Genomic DNA, 21,827 nt, shown 5'->3' on the forward strand with positions numbered 1-21,827 from the left:
GAATGGGGCCCTGAGGCACCAGTGACAATTTCAGCAGAAACAGATTAATGTCAAACTAAGCCAAAACTAAACATTTTGACATTTCCAAATTCAGTCATTTATGAACTTTCTGTTCAGTATGAAAATAAATGCTGAAATATCACAATTTCCTCTGGAACAAAAATTTCAATTTTTAACTACCTCTGAAATGGTCACTCTACCAAATATTCTCTCTCACAGAGTCTATGGGAATCAAACATTCAAATATATGCATGTACTGTGCTGTGTTTATTTGAAACTATTATTGGAATATATATATGCCTGCATTTATTTCAATATACAGATGTCCAGTTTCAATATTGAGATATCTAGCTATAAGCAAGCTTCCCTCTCTTTCCTATACTCAAACTCAAAAGCTCAAACAACAACGAAAATGGCTTGAGTATATTGTCCAAAATATATTCACCTTTGAACTTGGATTAAATACAAACAATTTCAACTCAAAGTGTGACTTTTCTAGAAAGTCGTGACCAAATGAAAATGTGTTATAATTAAGACTGCAAGTTTGTCACAGAGGTCACAGAAGTCACGGATTCCGTGACCTCCGTGACTTCTGCAGCAGCCGGTACGCTTGGTCCGGTGGCCGCCTGAGCAGCTCAGTCGCACTGGCCGCTGCTGGGGCAAGTCTCAGGCCACCGCGACCCCCTATTCCCCAAGCAGCAGCAGGAGTTTGGGTGTGGGAGGGGACTGGGGGTTGGGGCACAGGACAGGGTGAGGGCTCTGGGTGGCGCTTACCTCAGGGGGTTCCCCGGAAACTGCAACATCTCCCTCTCTGAGCTCCTAGACAGAGGCGTGGCCAGGCAGCTCTGCGCACTGCCTCCGCCTGCAGGCACCACCCCCGCAGCTCCCGGGTGAAGGCAGCGTGTGACCTGTTCATGACTTTTACTAAAAATATCCATGACTAAAACGTATCCTTAGTTACAATGAAAGTGTCTCCTGTCAATTGCAGCTTTATTATAACCTTTATGCTTTGGTAAAGAGTGGCAGAACAATGACATTCTGAGCTACATTCACCCTTAACGCTGTTCTCTTCCTGCTGTGTTTAAATATAACAGCAAATTGGGTTTACAAAGATTTCAAAAGACTTGGCAATGTCACATTCTACCGTTACAATTCTTTTTGTTTCAATAGGTGCCATGTTGACAGATGTGATTATTTTATTGCACAACTACAGCTACGCTATTTCAGTGCCGAAGGAAGAACTACATAGTGTAGGGGGCTGTGATGTGTCATTCCATATTCTTTATGAAAATATGCTTATGAAATTAATATGACATAACAGATATACTTTATGCAAGATGGGTCATATGAGATATCATTGGAAATGTTATGATTTACTGAATGTGATTATCCTATTTGTATGCCTGTATCATTTCTGTATCTGAAATTAGGAATATTGACTATGTATCTGTATTTCAACTATGCTACTTTGGGTGACACCCACTGCCAACCCTTCAGGTACAACAACGGAAAAGCCGGACAGGGCAGATGGCCCGTCAACAAGGACAATGGACTGTAAAAGAGCTTAGTCTTCCTGTGAACCTGTGGGTCAGCCTGTGAAGAATTGCTACAAGGCCCTACAGAGTCAAATGGTCTTGTCACCAGATACTAAAACATTACTGGGGACTTCTTCTAACTTTCCACTGTTAAGGGAAGGGGGGGGGGGGGGAGGTCAAACTAGGGAAACAAAGGACTCCCGCCTTATGCAAATCCTATTTAAGGGTGAGGAGTGAGATAATCCGGGCCATCAGTTCTCCCCTGCTACCCCACCCAAGATGACTGCTGGAAACAACTAAAACTGAACTGGGGGAAAGAACTGAGCCCAAGCTGGAAGGGCATCTGGCCTGTGAAGAAGATTATTAGAACCACATTTAGGGTGAGAATTTACATGTAACCAGTTTCTTTAGTGTATTAAGCTTAGTTTGCGCGGTCTGTTTTATTTTCTTAGTAATCTGCTTTGTTCTGTCTGCTACCACCTTAACTACTTAAAATACACATTTATAGTTAATACATTTATTTCTGGTTTATAATATAACCCAATTTATATGATTTCTAACTGGAGGGGGGCGAGAAATTGTGCATACCCTCTTCCACATTGAGGGAAGAGGCGACTATAAAAGACGGTTACTCACCTTTGTAACTGTTGTTCTTCGAGATGTGTTGCTCATATCCATTCCAATTAGGTGTGCGCGCTCGCACCGCGTGCACAATCGTCGGAAGATTTTTACCCTAGAGACACTCGGTGGGTCGGCTGAGGTGCCCCCTGGAGTGGCGCCCAATATATGCCCCTGCCAACCCAGCGCCCCCTCAGTTCCTTCTTGCCGGCTACTCCGACAGCAGGGAAGGAGGGCGGGTTTGGAATGGATATGAGCAACACATCTCGAAGAACAACAGTTACAAAGGTGAGTAACCGTCTTTTCTTCGAGTGCTTGCTCATATCGATTCCAATTAGGTGACTCCCAAGCCTTACCTAGGCGGTGGGGTCGGAGTTAGAAGTCGCGGGATGGAGGACCACTGAACCAAATGCAGCATCGCCCCTGGACTGCTGCACTATGGCATAGTGGGAAGTGAAGGTATGTACTGATGACCAAGTTGCTGCCCCACACATCTCCTGTATGGGCACATGAGCCAGGAAGGCGGAGGACGAAGCTTGAGCCCGAGTAGAGTGGGCAGCGAGGCGGGTAGTTGGGACACCAGCCAAGTCATAGCACGCATGGATGCCTGATGTGATCCAAGACGAGATTCGCTGCGAGGAGACCGGGAGGCCCTTCATCCGGTCTGCCACCGCTACGAACAGCTGGGACGTCTTCCTAAAAGGTTTTGTTCATTCGATGTAAAAGGCGAGAGCCCTACGAACATCTAGGGAATGCAGCTGTTGCTCTCGTCACGAAGCGTGTGGCTTCGGAAAGAAGACCGGGAGGAAGATGTCTTGGTTGACATGGAAGGCAGACACCACCTTAGGGAGGAAGGCGGGGTGTGGTCGCACCTGTACCTTGTCCTTATGGAACACCATATACGGTGGGTCCGATGTGAGGGCCCGAAGTTCCGACACTCATCTCGCCGATGTGATAGCGATGAGGAAAGCTGTTTTCCAGGAAAGGTACAGAAGCGAGCAGGTGGCCATCGTCTCGAAGGGGGCACCCGTGAGTCTAGCTAGGACCAGACTGAGGTCCCACGTAGGGGCCGGATGACAAATTTGCGGGTACAGATGTTCCAAACCCTTGAGGAACCTGCTGACCATGGGATTGGAGAAAACCGAGCGCCCGTTTTCGCCAGGGTGGAAGGCTGAAATCGCTGCTAGGTGTACTCCGATGGATGAGACAGCTAGGCCTTGCTATTTCAGGGACCACAGATACTCTAGGATGGTAGGTACTGGCACTTCCAGAGGGACAGTATTGCTCAGGGCACACCAGCAGGAGAAGCGCTTCCATTTGGCCAGGTATGTGGACCTAGTGGAGGGCTTTCTGCTACCCAAGAGTACTTGCTGCACCGAACTGGAGCAACACAGCTCAGATTGAGTTAGCCATGCAGTATCCATGCTGAGAGATGGAGGGACTGCAGGTCCAGATGACGTAACCTGCTGTGTTCCTGAGTGATCAGATCCGGCCACAATGGTAGAGAAATTGGTTTGGTTTCCGACAGATCGAGGAGTGTGGTGTACCAATGTTGTGTGGGCCACGCCGGAGCGATCAAGATTAAGCGGGCCTTGTCTCTGCGTAACTTGAGAAGGACCTTGTGGACCAACGGAAACGGAGGAAAGGCACAGAGCAGGTGGTCTTTCCACGGTATCAGGAAAGCGTCCGACAGGGAGCCCGGGGAGCGTCCCTGGAGAGAGCAGAACACCTGGCACTTCTGATTCTTGCGAGAGGCGAAAAGGTCTATGTGGGGAAATCCCCACTTCCGGAAAACAGAATGGATAAACGTCCGGACGTATCGACCACTCGTGAGGCAGGAAGGACCTGCTGAGGCGAACTGCCAAGGTGTTCTGGATTCCTGGGAGAAACGACGCCGCCAGGTCGATTGAGTGGGCTATGCAAAATTCCCAGAGGTGTATGGCTTCCTGACAGAGGAGGGACGACCACGCTCCACCTTGCTTGTTGATGTAAAACATAGCCGTTGTGTTGTCTGTGAAGATTGTGACACAACGGCCCTGAAGGTATTCGCGAAATACCTGACACGCCAGGCGTACTGCTCTCAGTTCCCTTACGTTGATGTGCAGGGTTATTTCTTGTGTGGACCAAAGACCTTGTGTGCGAAGGTCTGCGAGGTGAGCGCCCCAGCCCAGAGATGACGCGTCCGTGGTCAGGACTAGAGATGGCTGTGGGGCATGGAATGGCATCCCCCGCAAACAAAGCTGGGGTTTAGCCACCAACCCAGAGAGGATAAGACCTCCGTCGGCACCGTGAGTACTGTGTCCAAACTGTCTCGGCCTGGACGGTACACTGACGAGAGCCAGGTCTGAAGCGGACGGAGGCATAGTCTGGCACGTCTGGTCACGAAGGTGCACGAGGCCATGTGGCCCAGAAGACCGAGGCACGTGCTTGCTGTCAAGGTCGGGAAGCTTTGGAGGCCGTGAATAATGGTCATCATGGACTGGAAGCGGGCCTGTGGTAGGCACGCCCTGGCGAGATTCGAGTCCAGGGTCGCCCCAATGAAGTCTATTCTTTGGGTTGGCTCCAAAGTGGACTTTTCGGTGTTGAGCAGCAGGCCCAGTTGCCTAAACAAGCTCATGATGAACTGAACATGAGACCGCACCTGGAGCTCGGAACGACCCTGAATGAGCCAGTCGTCGAGGTACGGAAACACTTGGATCCGATGTCGGCGGAGTGGGGCCGCTACGACAGCCATACAAAACTTACTATTAACTACACTATGACTGTTAAAACTATTAAAAACTACACTAAACAACTATCTACAGTACAACGAGTAAAGAGCTAGGGATGTGGAGATCAGCTATGCCGCGCTCCACAGTTCCAACGACCGTCACGGGCGGTAAGAAGGAACTGAGGGGGCGCTGGGTCGGCAGGGGCATATATCCGGCGCCATAAGGGCGCCACTCCCGGGGGCGCCTCAGCCGACCCACCAAGTGTTGCTAGGGTAAAAATCTTCCGACGATCGTGCGCACACACCTAATTGGAATCGATATGAGCAAGCACTCGAAGAAGAATATATATATTTCGGTCTGTACTCCAAGGGAGGTGGACATCTAAGTGCTGGAGCAAGTCCCTTAAGCTGAGTCTTCCCAGAGCTGATCTGCAACTGGGTGTGGCCCTGCCTGTGTGTGTGTTAGAGGAGGTTTTAAGAGCCTGGCTCAGCAACACAGGTAAAAGGAGGCCCAGGCTGGGAGAACAGGTAAACTCAGTGGTATCTCAGAACATCAGGTGACTTCCCAAGGGGTCCAACCCATCACAGGGGCCAAGTATCGTAGGATAATACAATTTATAAAGAAAAAAATCCATAGAGTACAACTCATTTACAAAAGAAGGTTTAGAGTGCTGTAGAATCCATTGCTTCTGTAGAAAATCACAGCCCAATCAGAAGATTCACTTGTCGGCGAGAACATCATCTTGGCATCGAATAACAAATCATACAACTCAAAGCTCAAGAGTAGCCTACATCTTGAAATGACAAAATTCATCAGGCCACATTCTGGCTAGTGCGAGGAAAGTGACATCTGTTGATTCCAACTAAATGGGTGCCCATACTGTACTCTGCAACAACGGCCATACTGTGGGATCATTGTCTGGCCAGCAGCAACCCCAGGTAAAGCAGCAGATGCAGGAACGAGCACAGAAAATATAAACACCATTGCTGAGTTGGGGATGACACACACACACACACACACACACACACACCCTCTTTACCTCTAGACCTTATCCTACATCTCCTCTAATGAATGACTTTCAGTAGCTTCTCTGTGGGCTTAGGAGGGGAACTGAAATACGAACGACTAACTTCCATTCTGCACTCCCCACTGCCAGGAGCCTATACACAATGCCTGCCAGAATTCATCCCATTTTACTATAAAATGTATGTGACATGTTAAATTAGCATTAAAATTACTCCCATTTAGTCAACACAATTTACCTTTGAAAAAGCGCATTCAAGTCCATGGGAAATACATCCACTAGGAGAACTTAGTTAATTCTCTTTTTTACAGTGGTTCAGAATCAGTGTGATTGTCTATGTAATTAATGCATTTCTTTTTATAATAGAACACCAGATAAAGATAACTTACTTCATACTAGGGAGGATGGAGGCAGCTGTGAGAGGGGGAGAAAGTCGAGGAGGGACATCATATTCTTCATTTCCTAGATGGCCATTTGAAAATACCTGAAAAATGGACAGAAATGTTACTCGGATATTGTTACTTATACAGCATCACAGGAGTGTACTGCTTTACAAGTTCAGAAAGGTCTACTCGCCCACCCGCCAGGAGTCTGAAGTCTAAACTGATGGACAAAGCGCAAACACTTGCTGCAGACTTGTGCTCCTGAATCTTAGCTTCCATTAAATTATACATAAAGACTGAAACATTAATCAAGTATTAAAACTCATGCAATGTTAACTTTGAGAACTGGCAGACTTAAAACAGCAATGCAGAGGTGTGAATGGCCTTGTTCATCCAAATGGGTTAAGCCTGAAACCTAAAGATGACAATTTAGATGTCAACTGGTGAAAGGGCCAATATATGGCCTCTCCAGAGCTCAATGGCATGGAATTTTCACATTGGTTGGCTACTCAGATTGAGTAACATGACACCTCTACCAGCCATGAGACTGGACCCATGAAACATTACTACCAAGCTCTAATCGGAACTGTAAATGTAAACACAATACTCTCTTAAAATATGACTCAAATTAAAGGGCTTTCAACAAGAGTCTAGCTGGATGTAAGGGTTGGTGCTTTCTCTGTGTGAATTTGGATGGGAAAATAGTCACTCTGTAAACAATATCATGGAATTCTAGAGCTCCTTTCACTGGATCATGTCAAAGCACTTTACCAGCACTTATTAAATTCCCACTTCACCCCTTTGAAGTATGTATAATATCCACTTTACGAAATGGAGACAGATGTTAAGCAGCTTGTCCAAGGTCACACAGCAAACAGACAGAAGAGGCAACGCATGTCTTTCAACTGTAGTGAGTTAAATCACATATCCATCCTTTCTCTCTTCATAATACAAGTTATATATTTTCCAAGCTAAAGAAAGTTAAATTACAGTAGAGCAGCTCAGAGTTAATAGACTGGTCTAAGAATCATTACTGAACCTATTGATAAAACTGATTACAGTGGAATCAAGAATATTTTTCTTAGGTCATTGCTAAGGCTACAGCTATCCAGTGTCTTTAAATCTATAGCTGAACAGCTTTAAATCAGCATCTTCTACTTATGGAAAAGATTTCTCAGTTTTCATGAAAATCAGGTGAAGATCGTTAAGAGTAAAGAGGTTTTAGGGCAAGATACAAAGCCCACTCACCCCAATGGCCTTAGAATAGGGCCGTCAGTCAATAAAATCTCCAAGCTATATGTTTAAGTAATTTTAAATACAATTTTAATAAAAGTAGCAACATGTGCTGGCAATCAGTATTTTCAACTTGTGTGCCTTCCTGCAAATAAACAACACTGACAATACAAAAATGGTAATTTTTCAGTTTTAAAAGGCAAAGCTATACAATGTTCAGGCAATAGATTTTAAGCCCCAGGGGCATTAAAAAGACTTATTAACTCACATGAAAAAGGTAGTCTCTGATATCAGTAGGGAAGTCGAACATTCCACTCTGACGAAGGGCATGTTCATTGCCTTGATGCCTAATTTTAGAATCTACAGTTTTCAGGCATATACAGCGGGTGAAAACCAACTCCTCAGAAATAATATTTTCCTAATTAAAAATACAACATTTTTTCACCTGCTTGAAAAGCAAATGGAGTAATTCAAACAGCCTTTATTGGAGAAAGTCTCAAATTAGTAATTTTAAGTACTTGAGAAGTTCTCTATTTTACATGTGCAAAGATGATCTCCAGTAATTACTGGAAAATTATGCAAGTTCTCTTTATTCCTCTGAGGCATTCTATGACCATCTTAATTTTCAAATCCATTTTTTAACCTTTGAAACTAGTTGTTCAAGTACTACAATATAGGATTTTAGCTATTTGTTTTGTCTTGTTTTAAAAACAGAGTTAGCAAAGAATTAATGGATATACTCTGTTTTCATGAAAGTATTCCTCTCACCTGTCTTAAAGGACCAAGAAATTCAAGCTAAAAAACCTGAATGCACAAATACCTGTTAATCAAAAAACAAAACCGAGCACTAAAAGGGAGGGCTCGATGTAAGTTAGGATACACACTTTTCCAGTTATATTGGCAATAACCACAAGGCCAAGTGACTTTAATTACCAAAGCATTGTATTTTGGGAATACAGTGTACCTAGTTTGTCATTTTAGTCTTAAACTGAGTTTAGAGACTAAAAATAAGAGGAAGGGTCAGAACTGTGCATTACTGACATAGATATAACACATTAAGAGCAAATGAGAAAACTTCATTAAGGCTCAATTTCCTATTGTCACTTTACAAATCAACTGTAATGTTAAGAAATCCCTTGAGGATGGGTGTTTTGTGGGTTTTTTTTGGTACCATGTCAATTGTTTATTTTAATCCCACTTTTACTTGAGAGTGGTTTGCTGATGTGTGACTACAACAACAATGGAACAGTATGCAAAGATACAACATAAAAAAAAAGACATTGCTTAAGGGACAAATTTTAAGCCAGTCCTCCACATTAGTTATTATATGCTGGCTCTGAACTTATTCATGTGCAAAACTGCATATACATACATGCCTCTGCACTTTACATGTACAAACATTTGCAATGTATACATTAAAAATCTAATATCTACATGCACCATTATTAGAATTTGTACCTGCAAAACCCAGCAGCACAGATGCATGAAAGCACCCACATAATTTTCCACATGCACAAATCGAGGCCTAATGGCTGAAAGCCATAACCTAATATTCCAGTGAACGAAAAGCTCTGCATAATGTATTCATTTTCCTGAAGGATGCAACTGCACCTTTTGTGAAAGCTGTATTTTATGACAGACAACCACAATGATACTCATGTAACACATAAACTTGGACTTCTGACAAGTTTTATGATGTGCTCTACATTGATGCTGGCCACAGAGATGCGATATGTTTGCTTTAGGTACCATGTACTAGCAATCAACTGGGTAAATCCCTAAGGCTCTGTCTGATGTTCTATATTCACTGAAAGTATATTACCAAAAATAGTTTTTGCTGACTTGTGTGCATGCAAGTTTGCCATAGGAGTCATGGACATGCATCTGAGGGCAACATTTGACCCTTATGGAAGAGATATTCTATTATTTTGAAATATCTAAAAATAACCCTACATCAAACCATTATAGAGGACAAGACTCACAATCACACTGGAGCAAGAGAATTAACATTCAATCATTACTAATATAGAAGAACAGCTCTAATATGGGATATATAAGAGGCAAACTGTATCTGACCTTCTACCTCCAATACCAGCTACTGGCCTTTAGATGGCCCTATACATAACTGTTCTCAGGAAAGATGCTAATAGTACAGTAAAATGTGTATCATTTCTTTTATGAAGCTTGTAAGACAGTGAAAGGTAGTTAAAACTTAACAACTATGCTGGAAATTGTTTCCCGTTAAGATTCATTAAGATGTCAGCAGAGATTTCACTAGATTTTCACTGCTTTGGGTACTTTTTCTAGAGTGATTTTTGATCACATCAGAATGTCTGCTATAATGTGGCTCTGCCTCACCCACCAATTTCATAACTTTCAATATCAGGACTCTAGTACTAAAAAGCAGCATTAGAAGTCTGTTCCATTTTCAAAATTAATCACATTTATTTGGACATATTATATGCAATTGCCCAGAGCTGCCATAATGGATCTTGAGCCTACTTGCAGTTTTGGAGGCAGAACTCACTGGCTCAAAATGCTAGTGGAGTTAGAAATAATTTGAACAGATTCGTGACATACTCGTGGACAGGGGAAGTCGCCCATGCCACACCATACTACTCAGCCTGGCCCAGGAAAGAATTACACAGGCCTCTCCCTTCATCGGGCCACAAGAAAGCCAGGGCCTCGAAGGGAAGTTGCAAATAGCATCATCCTCCATCTCCCAATCCCCTTCACCACAGAGAGCTGATGAGGCATCCTCTAAGGCTGGCTCCTTCACATCAAAAATTGCTACCTCCAAGCTACCCGTGTCTGCCTTACCAGCCACTGCTGGTTACTGCAGCTCCAACAGCAGGTGCCCTCTATCTCCCTATTCAAGTCCACAGAAGGAGTATAGAGAACCAGACAAAGATCCAGCTGCAAAAATGGATGTTATTGCAATTAACTGCAACAAGAACGAGGAGAGATACAAGCATAGCTCAATTGTAGTTATGCTAATACTGCAACCTTATGGCTTTCCTTCAATGAGGTTTACAGGAGTGATAATATCAAATTGAGGATTGCAGCACATGGGGTTGTGACTAAGGGTACTTTGGGTACGTCTACACTGTGATAAAATACCCGTGGCATGGCGGCAGCTGGCCTGGATCAGTTGACTCGGGCTTGTGGGTAGCGGGCTGCAGGGCTATAAAATTGCAGTACAGATGCTAGGGCTCAGGGTGGAGCCTGGGCTCTGAGACCTTACGACAGGGGAGGGTCTTGGAGCTTGGTCTCCAGTCTGAGCATGTACACTGCAGTTTTATAGGTGCGCAGCCTGGGCCCTGCAAGCCCAAGTCAGCTGACCCAGGCTCTGAGACTAGATGCTGTGGGGTTTTTAAATCACAATGTCTATGTGCTCTTTTTACTGTAAAAAAAGGCAATTTATACATTTGATTTATACATATATATACACATACACACACATCGGTATACAAGGTATCTGATTTATAATTTGTTCTACTTTTTTAAAAAATGTATAAGCTATGACATGTGCATTTATTATTTACACATATTTCATGGTTTGCTGTGGTTACAGAGTCTGCATCTCATCTAAGACTGGAGCATTTATCAATAAATGCATATGTAACTTTAATATGGTATTTCCAAAGACAACATATAACTGAAGTCAGTAACAGCACCAACTCTAAGGATCATTTGCTAGAAGAATATAGCAAATCTAGAATAGTTTTTCCTGCGCTGCCATTTTTGTGATGGCTTCAAGTTAAAATTAAATCCTAACTGAACCTCATTTACTGCTGCTTTGAATTAGAGTTTAATGAGCCTCTCTTATTTACAGCCTATTAAGTATCGACAGGAAAGCTTCAAATGAAGCAGACTGACATCAGCCAACATAAATGGCACTTTAACCAATGTGAGACTTTGCGTTGGATTAACACATAAAATTAGGCTTCACGCTTTGTGCCACGCATCTCTTACCTTGGCACCTTCTAAAGGCAAATCATGGCGTCTATGTTTTCTCATAAATCCTGGGTCAGAACCCATTCGGTTGTGCCTTCCATTTATATTCGAACTTGCAGTGAGTCCTGGTTTGGGGGAACTGTCATTTAGGATTCGACATCCTATTAATGGACTTGTCCCAAACATATCTCTGGGGCACCAGGCTTCAAGTGGCACAGGCTGGTCTCTGGAAGGCACACTTTCAGGATGATGCAAATGTCTACTTATCCTGTTGTCCGGCGGGATAGGAGGGGGTCTCTCAGGTGGAGGTGGAGGAGGATCTCGCAAGGGAGGTGGTGGTGCTGGGAGGGGTTTATCCTGTTTCCTCACCATACATGGAGAAGACTAAACAAAACCAGAAATTAAAATAAATTAAGTCTATGGATGTACAACTCATGAAAATGTACCGCTTTACCTTTTTTGTCTAAGGGACAAACTTCAGGCAGAGGCTAAGCAGGCATTTGTCTAAGATGCGAGATCTTAAGGTGGCATCATAATAGTATTGGGACGCAGCAATATGCCAATCCCAACCCCCCTCTGCTCCACCAGTGGGGTTCTTGATCAGCAACTCTCCCTTCAGAAAACATATTCCCATTTCTGCAGGGGTGAAGGGGGGAGGAAGGGCTGGCATTTCTGGGTGATGAAACTTCTCCAGAATCCTCCTTTGCTCTGGCTTCCACAATACCTCCTTTGAAGCACTGCTACAGGCCATGCAAAAGATTCTGGGGCATATTTGGGAGCTCAAAATGTCTTCTGCAGAAAAAAAACACATTTTTGAAATGGGGAATAACACAGTAAAATGGACTGGGTGGCGAGGGAGGGAGAAAAGGAGCATGGAGCAGCAGTGCTTAGGGACCAGGAGGCAGAATGGACAAGTCCCATTTTTGTTTAGGACACATATGCACCTATGGTCAACTCTGCTACTACTAGAACAAACTTGTTCAAGTCACTCAGGTGACATGCTCACTGTATATTTATGCTTGCAGTTCACACACAGTACATTTCCTCTGTCAGAGCATTTCCTTGTTCAGATTTGAACAGCATTAGAAATTAAATGAAATATATTTTAAAATTGTTCGCAAAAATAATGAACCCAAGTATATTTTAAAAAGCAGGAAACTGGTCAAAGGAATAGATCTAGGGAGTTATAACGCTCCTATAAGCGTAGTATATGAGGGGGGGAAAGGCATTTTCATAAGTATTAGATTATTAACACCACCTTGCAAAATTATGCTCCTCAAGTCATCTGAGGTGTCCACCCCCACAAAAATCATTACTATTAATCATCATGGTAAAAGGTAAGCAAATTTTGTGCCTGGATGGTATAGAATTTTGCAAGGCTGCATTGTTTTTCTGAAAGATATGCTCTAGGAATTATTTTGGCTAAGTTTTATAGCCTGTATTACAGTAGAACCTCAGACTTATGAACACCAGAATTATGAACTGACCAGTCAACCACACACCTCATTTTGAACCAGAAGAATGCAATCAGGTAGCAGCAAAGCCAAGAGACAGACAGACACACACACACAAAAAACAAATACAGTACAGTACTGCATTAAATGTAAACTACTAAAAAAAATAAAGGGAAAGGAGAATTTTTCTTCTGCATAGTAAAGTTTCAAAGCTGCATTAAATCAATCTTCAGTTGTAAACTTTTGAAAGAATAACTGTAACGTTTTGTTCAGAGTTATGAACATTTCAGAGTTACGAACAACCTCCGTTCCCAACGTGTTCGTAACTCTGATGTTCTACTGTATACAGCATGCCAGACTAGATCACAATGGTCCTTTCTGGCCCGGGGATCTATGAATATTAACACTACAAGAAAAATAACCCACAATTTTGCTGAAAGGAAGAAAGCACTGCATTTAGCCTTACACTGCAGGTACTCCCTCAATGAATTTCTAGGGCAACAGTCTATCTCCTTTAATCACACTAAATACTAACTTATTCCACTAGTAGACCGCCACAGAAATAAGTGGAACTACTTCTCAGGTGCTATTTAACATGAGTAAAAGTGGCTAAATCTAGCTTCTACTTAATGAACTTTTCCAAGAAGGCTACAAGGTAGGTCTGGTCAAAAAATTTCTGTCAAAATTGTTTTTCAAAGAAAATTGGGTTTTTGACTAAACATTTTTTGTGGAAAGTGTCTTTCTGTGAAAAATTGCAACTTTTCATTGCAAACCTGGAAATTCAGTGTTGGGTTTTTGTTTTTCAACTAAAAGTCAACTTTTTTTTTTCAAACAGCTTTACTGCAAAGTTTTTAACAATGTAATTTTCTAGTAAATAGTGGTACACCTCTACCCCGATAGAACGCTGTCCTCGGGAGCCAAAAAAATCTTACCGCGTTATAGGTGAAACCTCGTTATATCAAACTTGTTTTGATCCGTCGGAGTGCGCAGCCCCGCCCCCCCGAAGCACCGCTTTACTGTGTTATATCGGGGTAGAGGTGTATTTGGCGGAGGTAGCTGAAATTTTTTTATTTGACAGAAGAACAGTGGACTATATACAATATTGAAAAATACATTTTCCGTGTGGGGTGCAAAGAATTCAATATATACTCCAAAAGAAGGAGTAGTGTGTCTCTTTCCCTTTGTACTACACTAAAGACTAGGCACCCCTCGAGCCCATGATCAGAGATTTCACAGTAGAGTTCAGAACTGCAGAACCAAGTGCCGCATCAGATGTGACAGCACGGATCAGGGCGTAATGATTTGAAAGAGTATATACTGAAGCCCATGTAGTGGCCATACATATTTCAGATACTGGTACATTCTTCAGTAATGCCATAGGGCAGGGGTGGCCAACTGTGGCTCGTGAACCACATGAAGCTCTTTTTTCATTGAAGTGCGGCTTGTGGAGCTCCCTAGCGTCCCCCCGCTCTCCCCCCCATTCCCACCTACCAGCCCGGGGGACTTTTGCCCAGAGATCCAGTCTTTTCTGGGCCTTGTCATATGGTATAGACTTAGACAAGTGCTGCCTACCCTGCTAGCGTTTACTGCATCCAGGAAGTTAGGTTGAGGGTCAGGTTAAGTCAGAATCCTTAGGTGGAACATGCTTCTTCTTTCGTATGGCTTCGGTAGGTAGCAACAACTACAAATTTATATCTAAAGTTTGAGAACCAGCACACTGCCAGCAAAGGAATGAATGGGACATTCAGATATGATGTGCTCTATTGCTTGACCACAGTCGCATACCCAGTGTTTGCCACATTTTCCATTTAAAGAGGGTTTGTCCACATCTCCTATGAGATGTCCTGATGTAATTCAATCTGCAACAGTCTTTCTGACATGAATCAAACCCCGGTGGTTCCTCAACAGGATGAACAACGAGCTGTTTGTTTTGAGAGGTTGAATTGCTCCATGTGACTCTCCATTGAGCCTCAGCATCAAAGTTGGGTGTAAGGATCTTGATATGGTTCCATAGAGGGTTGCAGGATTTTAATCTCGTCTTTAGCGGTTCTGCAGGTCACAGTGCAGTGGGATCTCCGTATTTGCATTGACATGATTAAGAAAGCGAGATGTATGAGCAGCTCTTCTAATCTGTGGAGGCTGGATGTGCGATAGGACCGGGAGCCAGTCAACTGGAGTAGATTTGAGCGTCTCCGACACTATGCACATAGCATTATTGAGTTCAGCGTCAAGGAGTTTAGTTTCAGAGTGGTAGCTGTGTTAGTCTGTATCAGCAAAAACAACGATGAGTACTTGTGGCACCTTAGAGACTAACCAATTTATTTGGGCATAAGCTTTCGTGGGCTAAAACCCACTTCATCAGATGCATGGAGTGAAAAATACAGTAGGAAGATACATATAGCAGTACATGAAAAGATGGGAGTTGCCTTACCAAGTGGGACAATTCAATTAAAGTGGTATATTATCAACAGGATGAAACACACTTTTGTAGTGGTAATCCGGGTGGCTCAATTCAAACAGTTAACAAGAAAGTGTGAGTAACAGGAGGGGCAAATTGGCATGAGGAAATTAGTTTTTTTTTTTTTTTTTAGTTCTTGTAGTCTTTATTCAGGCCTAATTGATGATGGCATATATCACACTAGTAGATGTGCAGGTGAACGAGTGCCTGATGGTGTGGCTGATGTGATTAGGTCCTATGATGGTGTCCCTTGAATAGATATGGAGTTTAGTGTGACTGCTATGAGACCACACTGGTGCACAATATTCAGCTGCAGAATATACCAAGTCAATTATTGCGGTTTGTAAGGTCCATGGACAGGAGCCCCATGATGTTCCGGCCAATTTTCTGATAAGCGCAACATGAAAACTGACCTTATCGCAGGTGTTCTTGAGGTGTTGTCAAAAGGTCAAACTCCAGTCCAGTATAACGCCAAGATACTTTGGATTAGCGTCATGGCTGACGCTCTCACCACAGAACTGCACATCAAGTTTGGTATTAGCCATTTTATTGTTCAGATGGAAAGCAGTTACCATGGATTTCTTTTGGATTAGGCGTAAATTTCCAGCATTGGAAATAATCAGCCATTGTGCTAAGATCTCGGGTTAGGGTGCAGCTGATGATATGGAGGCTTGTATGCTGAACTGCTAGGGCAATATCATCCGCATACATGAATTTCTTTGACTCCGTCGCTGGTATATCCACCGTGTATAGATTAAAAAGTATTGGGGCCAGGACAGAGGCCTGAGGGATGCCCAAGTTAAGAGTTCTTGGTCTAGTGATCTGGCCATTGAGGTGTACCTTAAAGCAGTGGTCCCCAGTCATTGCCGGGATCGTTCACTGGCAGAGAATGACACAGGAGACCTTGAAGAGGAGACCCTGCCTCCAGACAGTGTTGTATACTGAGGACAGATCAACAAGGGTCATTCCTGTCTTCAACCTGCATTGGAATCCTGCTTCAATGTGGCTGGTAAGTGAAGCTATGGTCGTTTTACAAGCATCCTAAAAATCGACCGCTAAGAAGTACATCCCATGTGGCCACCGCAAGGCTTTCACCCCCTGCTGGACAAAAGAATTCGAGTCTCTCCTGAGGGAATAAAAAAAGAGTAACAACCCAGATAAAGCCACTGCAGTGCTTGAGTCCTTGAATTCGGCATGCCTAGAAAGGTGGAAAAAGACCACTGAAAGCCTTGATTTCACCCCTTTGAGCCTTAAGGCATGGGATCCCAGGCAGTAACGCACAACTCAACCAAGGTGACAGCAAATGCTGTTGCCTCATTTTCTTTCTAACAGCAAGACACTGACAGACAAGATTACACGCCAGGAGGTCCAGTGGGAACTCCACAGAAGCTTTCAACAATGCCCAGAAGAATCCCCACTCTCTTCCCCATATTCTGTCGAGGAGATCAATGTTGCACTGTTGGAAACCATAATGCTTCTTACCCACCTGTTTACACATGGGTGGAATAGTGGCAGGTGTCTGCCACACTGTCTTAGTCTGATCTAGGAGCTCCTCGCTGATGGGTGATGCCACCCTGGAGGGTGTTGCTGACTGCAAGATAGCCAATAGTTTGTGCTGCGAATCCTTGATCTCAGAGGAATTTGAAGAATGACAGCAATCCTTTTTATGAGGTCTTGAAATTGTTGAAAATAATCTACTATGGATAGTGGTGGAGGCATAATCACCTCGTCTGGGGATGAGGATGAAATAGGTGTTTGAGGGGTGGCCTCCTTACCTGCCTTAGCTTCCTGCTCCTCAAATGTCTCCTCCTGTGGGGGAGCTGGTTGGGGAGGAAAGTGCTGTACAACTCTGGCCTCCCTGAGACAGTACCAGTGGTCTGGCAAATTGCCCAAGGGTCCCAGGGTAGCCATTGCAGGGGGGGGGGCAATATGGAAGTGGAGGTAGCATGCAGGGTTGGTTCCACCACCCTTGATAATAAGCCTGATTTTCCCTATGACTTTCAGAGAATGGATTCCTGAAGGGATATGTTGGAGAATCCTCAAAAGAAATAGAGGATATTAACTGGAGGTCTCCTTCGTCCTCCATCTCATCTAAAGGAGGAGCACCCACAGAAAACAGCGAAGAGTCCTGTGGTACCAGATGAGGTAGTCCAGGGATCCGGGTCTCAGTATCGAAAGACACTCAGTACCCAGGAGTGGGTTCATCCATTATTAAGAGGTCCTTAGTACATCTCAACTCCTGCGGTACCAAATAGGGGATTGGCACCGATTTGGAAGCCGAGGCCAGTCACCAAAGCTGATGATACCGCCGATAGTGGGCGTACCAAAGCAGGCACCAACGGTGTCTAGTGCCATTCCTTGCTCAGTGCAGAGGGTGCTGCATGCCTGGGTACCGACAGCTGAGCTGAATGCATAGGTACTGACATTTGGCTGGACTCAACGGTGCCAGTCACGAGTGTCTATGCTTGCCCTCCTTGCTGGTAAAAGGTAGCAAGGCCCTAACGAAGCCATCTCTCGCCTCATGCTCTGGGATTTTACTGCCCCATTCATACCAGAGGGGTGTCCTTCAACTCAATAGTACCAAGTTGAGAGATTAAGTCTTCAGAGACTGTAGATCTCTCCAGGAACCTGGACGTTTTCTGAGCTGGCTCCTTAAAGTGACTGTCGGTGCTCCTCTTTTTGGAAGTCTTCCCTGAAGCCTCCAAAGTCTCACCTTTCTTAGGGGAAGTCTGCGCCGATGTAGAAGAGGCACTGGATCTGTCAGGAGACAGATGTACCGAGGAGCGGGGAGTCCTCTTGATGTGACTCAGAAGCTGGCCAAAGAGAGCAATCCATCATTAGGTATCTGAGTTTAATCTCCATGTTTTTCCTTACCCCGGACTTGAAGGCCAGACAGAAGTTGCACTTCTGGGAGACGTGGGACTCCCCCAAGCAACGGACACACTTAAAGTGGCCATTTTAAAGAGGTATAGCCTCTCGGCAAAAGAGGCAACATTTGAAACCAAGCCAGGCATGTCCTGCCAGGAAAAAAAAATCCTCTCACAGCTTATCTAGCTAACTATAACAACTAACTATAAAAACTATCATAACCACTATAGAAATATTAGAAAAGCCAAGAAGCGCTCAAGGAGAACACGCTAGGGCTGAGTCTCGGGCTGAGGCAGTTGAGAAGGAACACAAGATGGTTCGCCCTTGCACACCTATATAGCCTCAGTAACCAGCACAAGGAGGTATAGGACGCGTGCATGGGCTGAATGGACACTGCTAACTAAAAATATGCACACCTGAAGTGGAGCCCATAGGGCCATTACTCAAAGAAGTTTGTGCTACTGAGTGAATTTGAGCACTAGCTGTAAGACCATAGCCTCTTTAGCTCCAGTTTAAGTTAAATGACAGAGTTAATTAAAAATGCTAGGGATGAGGAAACATTTTTATATACCTCATTTGTTTTGGCTAAGTATTATGCTACTAGAATTAAATTTAATTTCAAAAGAAAGCTGAGCGTCAAGTGTAAAGGCAAAATGCTGATAAAATAAATAGTGTGTTTATCATTGGACTGCCATGCACACATACATGCTAATACAGATTTCAAAACACGCCTTCAACATTTAAGCTAATTCTTACATTTGTACACCAATTACAATAAAATGGTTCTCTCATAATAGAGAAAATTCAAGACACTTAAATCCAGTATTTTATATATATTTTCCTTCAGACTTCCAAGTACATAATTTTTTAAAACTGTTCTAAATCACCAGTTTTCTTCATACACAAATACGGTATGTATTCATTGTGTACACATTTATTATTTCCTTTTCTAAACCCACTTGAAACATGGATCCTAATTTATCACACCTTAAGTTTTTGATAGCCAGATATTTGCATATTTTTTTTCTTGCTAGGACATTATGGAAAAGAGTGTAAATCATCATTTGATTACAGCATGCAATTTTAATGCAGATAATGATCTTTTAAATGTACTTTAGAGTACTTTCAGTTGCTGTTTAATGTTGCAAATCAGGGACTATTAGAGGGACTTGTTTCATCAGAGTATGTCAATACCATAGTTTTAAAATAGTGAAATATAAGCATGGGGCAAATCACATGTAATACTGCTATCAAAACAGCGAAATATAAGCTTGGAGCTAAGCCTGTGTGACACTGCCATCAAAGTAAGAAATCATATTTGTGTGTCATTAGCTGACTCTGCAAGATGTCATATAGGGGGACGGCCATAGGCTCTGATCCAAGGTTCACTGAAGGCAACAAGCCTTTCCACTGATTTAAAGGAGGCTTTGATCAGGCCCTTATTTAGTGAATTGGGACATGTTAGAATTACATAGGGACTTGGTAGAAGGCCTAGGGGATATTTTGGATGTAGCCAACTTTAAAAAAATGCACTAGCCAATCTTTAAAAAAATGCACCCTAAAACTAACAAGCATCATCTCTCATAATTCAGTTAGACAGAAACATGGTAAAGTAAGATTTACCTTTGGTGAGCCAGTAGGGCTGGCACAAGGTGACCGTGCCACCCCCTTCTGAATGAGATCCAGACGAGGAGGCACCGGTGGGAGACTAAGATGGGGAATTTGCAGGGGGTCTGGAAGTGGCTTTCTTCTCTGTGTAAGCGGAGAGGATCCTGGAGAAGTCACTGGTGAATTCTGTCTTTCATTGCACTTCAATATAAAAAAGAGCACATTACTAGTGTTTACCCGATCCCATTAAGATTACAGCTTTCATTGCTTGATTAAGGCATTTGATATTTGGAAGGTGCTCTAGTCATCTGCTAGAAGTGCTCACCACCCCGCTTCTCTTGATTAACAGACACTCACTTTGCAAGGACAGCATTATTTAATGAACTGCTGCAATGTCATTCTTCCTCCAATTTTTACTGAGACACAGTTTAAGTAAGATTATTGAAAGATTTAAAAATAGACAAAGAAATTAAATTATGTATTATTGCAATAGCAGAAACAGAAAAGAGGTTTATATAGAGAAACAGGGATGGAAAGTTCACTATAGTACTTGTATTTTTCTCTTGGTACATGTTTATTTTATACGCAGCATTCCATTTAGGATTCTATTTATTATTTTTAAAAGCTATTCAATGAAGACTGAATCTTTCACTTACCACACTGCATCATAGGTCATTTTAAAATCACACTTCAATATAAAGCTGAATAAGTTCTTCTAAGCTTTCAGTAAACAAAATCTTCAAGCCGGGATGCATCAGAACAATCATTTCTGATTCATTTGATTTATAAATTTCCCTTGACCACATTCAATTTATGTAAACCAATATTACATTGGGTATACTTTTTTTTAATGTCCACAAATGACAAATGTTAAGCTTATTTTTGTCTCAGCCTGTGCTTCACAAAATACACATTGACATTGCAAATTAAGTAGTTCTCTTTTAAAAGGCTAATCTAAATATAGAAAAAGGAATGCAAATGTACCCTGTAATCTAAAAGATAAATCCAATTCCCAGGATTTCAATTCTCATATTAGGCCCTGTCTGTGCTACTAATATACTCAGTTTTGCAACTGTTTTTGAAACTCATCTAATTTATAACATGTTGCCAACTCTGTCCACATACAGTATCTATTCAAGGGACACCATCATAGGACATAACCACATCAGTCACACCATCCGGGGCTCGTTCACCTGCACATCTACCAATGTGATATATGCCATCATCTGCAATGCCCCTCTGCCATGTACATTGGCCAAACCGGACAGTCTCTACGCAAAAGAATAAATGGACACAAATGTGACATCAGGAATCATAACATTCAAAAACCAGTCGGAGAACACTTCAATTTCTCTGGTCACTCAACAACAGACCTAAAAGTGGCAATTCTTCAACAACAAAACTTCAAAAACAGACTCCAACGTGAAGCTGCAGAACTGGAATTAATTTGCAAACTAGATACCATCAGATTAGGCCTGAATAAAGACTGGGAGTGGTTGGGTCATTAGAAAACCTAAACTTAATTTCCCCAATACTAATTTCTCCCTACTGTTACTCACACCTTCTTGTCAACTGTCTGTAATGGGCCACTCTATCACCACTTCAAAAGTTATTTTTCCTCCCTTGGTATCCTGCCGTTAACTGATTTATCTCATTAGACTGACCTCACACTTGGTAAAGCAACCCCAATCCTTTCATGTATTTATACCTGCTCCTGTATTTTTCACTTCATGCATCTGATGAAGTGGGTTCTAGCCCATGAAAGCTTATGCTCAAATAAATGTGTTAGTCTCTAAGGTGCCACAAGGACTCCTCGTTGTTTTTGCTGATACAAACTAACATGGCTACCACTCTGAAACAGACATTTTAGTTATATCTATACAACATCTTTATTCAAAACAGAAATGTGTGTAATGCTTGTAACAGCGCATTCTGGAAGGAAAAGAGAGAATACTTGGGCGATATGCACACAGAGCAG

The 21,827-nt window shown here is 42.9% G+C and overlaps 1 protein-coding gene across 2 annotated transcripts in view; it reads right to left on the reverse strand.

The window, feature by feature from the left end:
• CBLB (Cbl proto-oncogene B) overlaps positions 1-21,827 on the reverse strand; it is a 202,724-nt gene that overhangs the window by 26,720 nt on the left and 154,177 nt on the right. For both annotated transcript variants that reach the window (XM_065423860.1, XM_065423859.1), the window contains 3 exons: positions 19,865-20,050; positions 11,480-11,845; positions 6,278-6,372 (listed from right to left, as the gene is read on the reverse strand). In XM_065423860.1, the coding sequence (XP_065279932.1) occupies positions 6,278-6,372; positions 11,480-11,845; positions 19,865-20,050 (647 nt within the window). The remainder of the gene's footprint in view (positions 1-6,277; positions 6,373-11,479; positions 11,846-19,864; positions 20,051-21,827) is intronic.

This window comes from Emys orbicularis, chromosome 1 (genome assembly GCF_028017835.1).
Source record: "Emys orbicularis isolate rEmyOrb1 chromosome 1, rEmyOrb1.hap1, whole genome shotgun sequence".
Lineage (NCBI taxonomy): Eukaryota > Metazoa > Chordata > Testudines > Emydidae > Emys > Emys orbicularis.